Source organism: Dipodomys ordii, unplaced genomic scaffold, assembly GCF_000151885.1.
Source record: "Dipodomys ordii isolate 6190 unplaced genomic scaffold, Dord_2.0 Scaffold120, whole genome shotgun sequence".
Taxonomy (NCBI): Eukaryota; Metazoa; Chordata; class Mammalia; order Rodentia; family Heteromyidae; genus Dipodomys; species Dipodomys ordii.
Window position 1 is genome coordinate 3,115,985 of NW_012267336.1, and position 6,214 is coordinate 3,122,198.

The 6,214-nt window shown below is 45.3% G+C and overlaps 1 protein-coding gene across 1 annotated transcript in view; it reads left to right on the forward strand.

Moving 5' to 3' along the window:
- Positions 1 to 6,214, forward strand: part of Fkbp5 (FK506 binding protein 5) — a 104,073-nt gene that overhangs the window by 94,416 nt on the left and 3,443 nt on the right. Inside the window, exon 9 of the mRNA XM_013029625.1 lies at positions 5,794 to 5,979. Coding sequence (XP_012885079.1) covers positions 5,794 to 5,979 — 186 coding nt within the window. The remainder of the gene's footprint in view (positions 1 to 5,793; positions 5,980 to 6,214) is intronic.

A 6,214-nucleotide genomic window follows, 5' to 3' on the forward strand; every position in this document is an offset into this window, starting at 1 on the left:
AAAAAAAAAATTCACAGTACTAAGGTTTGAGCTCAAGGCTTCACACATGCTAGCATGAGCTCCACTACTTGAATCACACTTCCAGCCCTTTTTGCTCTGGTTGTTTTTTGAGATAGACTCTGGACCACATTCCTCCTATTTATACTTTGCACCGTACCTAGGATAACAAACATGCCCCACCATGCCTAACATTTTCTATTGAGACAGGAATCTTGTAAACTTTCTTTCCTGGCTGGCCTAGCGCTATAGTCCTCTTAATCTCAGTCTCTCATGATAGGTACACACCACTGCGCCCCACCATTGGCTAGAGGGGTCTTGGAAACTTTTCAGGCCATGTTGATCTTGAATCTTGAGTCCTCCTGATTTCCTAAGTAGCTAGAGTTACAGGCATCAGCCACTAGTACCTGGCCAAGAACTTCTAAATTCATGAGAACAAGCTTTATCTTTTAAAGAAAATCCTAATTGAGACATATTATGTTATTTGAGTCAGATATTAAATGGATTGTTTTCCCAGATTACACAGTACACTAGAATAACAGATTTCTGTACAATTTTTATTTTTATTTATTTATTTATTTAGGTCGTGGGGCTTGAACTCTGGGCCTGGGTGCTATCCCTACGCTCTTCAGCTCAAGGCTCTACCACTTGAGCCACAGCACCACTTCCGGTTTTCTAGGGGCTAATTGGAGATAAGAGTCTCATGGAGTTTCCTGCCCGGGCTGGCTTTGAACCATAATCCTCAGATCTCAGCCTCCTGAGTAGCTAGGATTACAGGTGTGAGCCACCGGTGCCCAGCTTCTGCACAGTTTCTTAAGACCATAGATCGAAACAGTGCTTTCTGTGCTCTTGAAATCCAATACTCCTTACTGTACTCTATGCTATGGACTACCTAACATTTTGGTTAACAACAAACCACTTGAATGTAGTGATCCCATAAGAGTCTAATTGAGCTGAAAACTCCCTGTGCCTACTATGACAGGCGGTGCCGGTGAGGTTCATGCACTAAAAGAATCGCCTCATGACACAGTCCTCACAGCATTCCACTTTAAGTGATGCATATCTATTTCCCCAAATTTCTAAATAGAATATTAACATTGTTTTAGGGACGTGAGGCTTTTAGCATTTGACTAGAGTCATATTATAATAGAAAAGCTCAGCTAATCAGAAGCTCTAAAAGCGTTTGGGAGAATGCTTTTAGAAATGGAATAATGTCATTAAGCCATCTGTCAGATAACATTACCCCCTGAATATAAACAGAGACATGTCGGAAATTGGCGACAAGTAGCAGAAAGCAGTACATGTGTGTCTGTATGGTATTTAACTGTCTTCTTAGCATCACAATCACAACCAGTATTTGGGTTTGTTTTTTTTTGTTGTTTTTTTTTTTTGCCAGTTGTGGTGCCTGAACTCTTGGACCTGGGTGCTGTCCCTGAGCTCTTCAGCTCAGGCTAGCATTCTATCACTTGAGCCACAGCACCATTTCTGGCTGTTTCTGCTTATGTGGTGCTGAGGAATTGAACCCAGGGCCTCATGCATGCAAGGCAAGCACTCTACCACTGAGCCACCTTCCCAGCTCTCCCAGTATTTGTTTATTTCATACTATTGTGAATCTTCTTTAAATTTCTGAGCTTTGGATAAAATCTGGGTCAGCATTCACACATATGGAACTTTTTTTTTGGCCAGTCCTGGGGCTTGAACTCAGCCTGGGCATTGTCCCTGAACTTCTTTTGCTCAAGGCTAGCACTTTTCCACTTGAGCCACAGTGCCACTTCCAGCTTTTTCTGTGTATGTGGTAGTGAGGAATTGAACTCAGGACTTCATGCATGCTCGGCAAGCACTCTAGCACTGAGCCACGTTCCAGCCAGAACATATTATTTTTAACATGCAATTTGATAGACAAGATCTTTCAAAACATTAGTCCATTGAGGAAAAAAATTAATGAAAGACTTTCCTCCCAGAATATCTCTGAACATTTTGTACCAGTGAAAACTTCCCTGGAGGCACCTTCATAATTATAGGTAGAAGATCCCAGCAGTGATCCTAGCTTTAGTTGTAAGACTTCAAAAATGGCTGGCAGTTTCCTGTGCACAGACCCATCCCTTTCCAGTTTCAGGGCAGGTCTCAATCTGCCACCCTACTCTCCCAGGCCTTATCTTTCCAGAGTATTTGACTCGGCATGTTGTGCAACTATACAGAGTCCAGATGTGTGGGTGAGGCCAGAAATGAACTGACTTAGCTGGGTACTGGTGGCTGGCACCTGTAATCCTGGTTACACAGGAGACTGAAATCTGAGAATAGAAGTTCAAAGCCAGCTTGGGCAGGAAAGTCCGTGAGACTCTTATCTCCAGCAAACTACCAAAAAAAGTCAGAAGTGGAGGTGGTAGAGTTCTAGCCCTAGCTAAAGAAGCTCAGAGACAGTACCCAGGTCCAGAGTTCAAGCCCCAGGACGAAAGAAAGAAAGAAGGAAGGAGAGAAAAAGAGAAAGAGGAAGGAACAAAGGGAAAGGAGAGAGGGAGGGAAAGAAGAAGGAAGGAGAGAGAAAGAAAAAAAAGAAGGGGAAGGAAGGAAGTCAGGCAGGTAGGCAAGGAGCTGAACTACAGAGCTTCATTCCATACCATCTGCCCCTTGGGGCTCTGTTCCCATTGGCTTAGTCTGGTTTATAACGAAGAGGGTAAGTCTCCCTTGACTAAGGCTGCATTATACACAGCTTTAAATTAGACCAATTTAGATTGTAAAACTTTGTTTCAGCCTCTGAATACTAATAATAAAAATGGTGGGAGATGGTTGTCTTCATTTGGCTCTGAAAATAATTATTAAGCACAGGTAACAACATGATATTATGCCAGGCGTTGTGCACACCACTTAATGTCTGCATTGGCTATCCTTCCTGGCTTGGGTTTTTCCCCAATTTCAGTGGTGGTTTAAATTCTGAGAATGCTGCCACAATGCGGGGTTCTTGCGCCCTCTTATGGTCGGTAGGAAGAAAGCATGTCTACTATGGCTAGCTAGTTAAGGATAACTCTAAAGCCACTGAACCCTTCTTTTTTTGTCGGTTGTGGGGCTTGAACTCTGGGCCTGGGCGCTGTCCCTGCCCTCTTCAGCTCAAGGTGAGTGCTCTACCACTTGAGCTACAGCTGTATTTCCAGTTTTCTAGTTGTTTATTGAAGATAAGAGTCTCACGGACTTTCCTGCCTGGCTTTGAACCGTGATCCTCAGATCTCAGCCTCCTGAGTAGCTAGAATTACAGGCATGAGCCACCGGCGCCTGGCTCACTGAGCCCTTTTTAGACAAACTGGGATTGGCTAGGTTTTGACCACCCTTACTGAACAGTTTAGACGCAAATCTAGGATAAAGGAGGAAGAGAATGAAAGAAGCTACATGATGGGAAAATAACAAACCTCGCCCAATATATGTGAAATTACTCCTTTCCTCTCTACCCATTCTTCCATTTTGGCACCCAGTGATGTATTTTGATTCCATAGTTGGAATTCTTGACCTTAATATTTACTCAACAAACCTTTATTAAGGGCTTCTTTGGGCTAGACTCTGTATGAATGAATAGAAGAAGGGTAGCCTGTGCTGCCTGTCTTCAAAGAGCCCACAACCCAGCAAGGGAGAAAGCAGTGACAGGAAGAGAATGCCAGTCGCTGAAACTGATGATGATTTCCTTTTTGTTTTTTCCTCCTTTTTTTGTTTATTTTTTTGTTTTATTTGTGGGTTTTTAGTGCTAAAAATAATAGTTGGCCGAAGGCTGGGACAAAAGACACCTGCTGCTTAGCTTTGTTACCATAACCAAATGCCCTAGGCTAGGATTTCACTGTCCCATCCTGAGGACCACCTCATGCACTCTCATATAAGCTGGGTCCCTCCCTAAGATGCTGATCATCCCCTAAAGACAGTGTGCTGGTGCTTAAGATTTCAACTTGTGAATTTAGGATAGGGGACACAATTTAGTCAATATCAAGTATAATTTCTCTGTAAGATCTTCAATATTTATAATGAAAAGCCCTGGTTTCCCTTTATGAATGTGTGTGAACTTTCTGATGAAGGAAAGTATGGCCGGCTTTGATTTCAGTTCCCTTTCCCTACTTTCCCCGCAGTGAAACAGATGCTTCTGCGAGTCTTCCTTCTCCTAGGCAAGTCTCAGTCTAGGCCCTCATGGGAACCAGCTCCCCCTTCACCAGCAGAGCTGTACAACGGCCTTCTTCCTACAGGCAGGGCTTACCTCTCATGCCCTCTTCCTGAGGTCTGAATACCAGGGACATCCTCTGAACCCTGCTCTGTCAGCTTTCTCTTCTTGGTTGAGTGAAGCTTGGAGTATTGTGGGGAGAGACCTAGTGCAGTGATAGATGCTTGCTGCTTTGAGCATGGCACATCTTACTGACATCATTGTGATGCTTCATTGATCACACATCTTAATGGGTCTGACTGCTCTTCTGCTGTCTGCCACCAGAATGTGTCATCAGTCTTTCAAGCTAATAATCACCTCCTGCAAAGGAGAGTCCTCACTCTTATTTTAGCTTCCCAGCTATTCAGTTCTTTCATTCACCTACAATAACAATAAGCATGTCGTTTCAGCTGCAGAGTTCCCTAGAGTGTATATGTGTGCATTTCATGTGGTTGTTTACAATGAGAATTATCATTCGATAAGAGAGCAGGAGGGTGGCGTGATAGCACATGCCAGTTCCTCAGGAGGCTGGCAGGCGAATCACAAGTTTGAGACAAGCCTTAGTAACTTAACAAGAATTGTGTGAAAATGAAATACAAGATTTAAGGGTGTAGTGCACCTTAGGACTTACCTATAATGCATGGGGCCCTGGGTTTCATCTCTTGTACAGTGGGGAAGAAGAGGAAGAAAGGAAGAGAAAGCAAAAGCAGTTTTTTCTCATATAATTGGCTGATATGCGTGCGGCTTATATAGTTTTATAGTTGCTTCTAGTGGATGCTGCTAGTCAGCTGGCGTATTCCCAGTGCCTATGAATCCCACCATGGGCTCTGGCCACCTGCCAGTTTTGTAAGTAAGATTTTACCAGAATGGCCACTCCCATTTTTTATATGTTGGCTAGTGCTGCTTTTGCACTACAGATGGTAGAGTTCAGTAGTTGTGGGAGCGTGTGTGTGTGTGTGTGTGTGTGTTGGTCCTAGGGCTTGAACTCCAGGCCTGAGCCCAGTCTCTAAGTTTCTTTTGCTCAAGGCTAGTGCTGTACCACTTGAGCCACAGCTATACCTCCAGCCTTTTGGTAGTTTCATTGGACAGAAGAGTCTCATGGGCTTTCCTGCCCAGGCTAGCTTCAAACTGTAATCCTCATATCTCAGCCTCCTGAGTAGGATTACAGGCTTGAACTACCAGCGCCCAGCAAGCATCTGGTTTATATAGCTCAGGCAGCCTGTATTTGGGGCTGGCACTTATCAGACTGCAGTATTTACTATATAGTGCTGAACATCAGGAGAAAAGCGAGAAAGTAACTTTCCCTCCAGTCAACTAAACTGCTCATCCTTCTTTGGAAAGACTGGTGAATATTAGCACCAGAGAATGCAGCCCCACAGCCTGGGTGCCACCTGCCGCCAGGAGACAGGAATGCCACAGACAGAATTGTATTGTGCTGGAGTGCCTGTGGGCTAATGGCCTGAGCGCCCAAAGTGGCCCGGGGCGTGGAGAGCTGCCCTGGAGAGCTGCTGTCTGAGAACAGGCTCCTCAGGCAGGGCGGCCCTCTGAGGCAGGACCATGCTCCCCTTCTTCTGAGTCCCCTCTGGAGCGCAGTACAGGTAACTCCTAGCTGTTTCTTCTCCTAGGGAGGCAAGTACATGCAGGCGGTGATTCAGTATGGGAAGATAGTATCCTGGCTGGAGATGGAGTACGGCTTATCTGAGAAGGAATCGAAAGCTTCTGAATCGTTCCTGCTCGCCGCCTTCCTGAACCTGGCCATGTGCTACCTGAAGCTCAGAGAATACGCCAAGGCTGTGGAGTGCTGTGACAAGGTGTGGGGACTGCACACCGTGCACTCTTGTGCTCTGACCCACAGGGAGAACTTCCTACTTCCTCGCAACAAATGGCCTGTTTTGCTTGGCTCTGCTTCTTTGTTTGTTTGTTTGTTTGTTTGTTTTGGGGGGGTCCGGTTGTGGGGCCTGAACTCTGGGCCTGGGCGCTGTCCCTCAGCTCTTCAGCTCAAGGCTAGCGCTCTACCACTCGAGCCACAGTGCCACTTCTGGATTT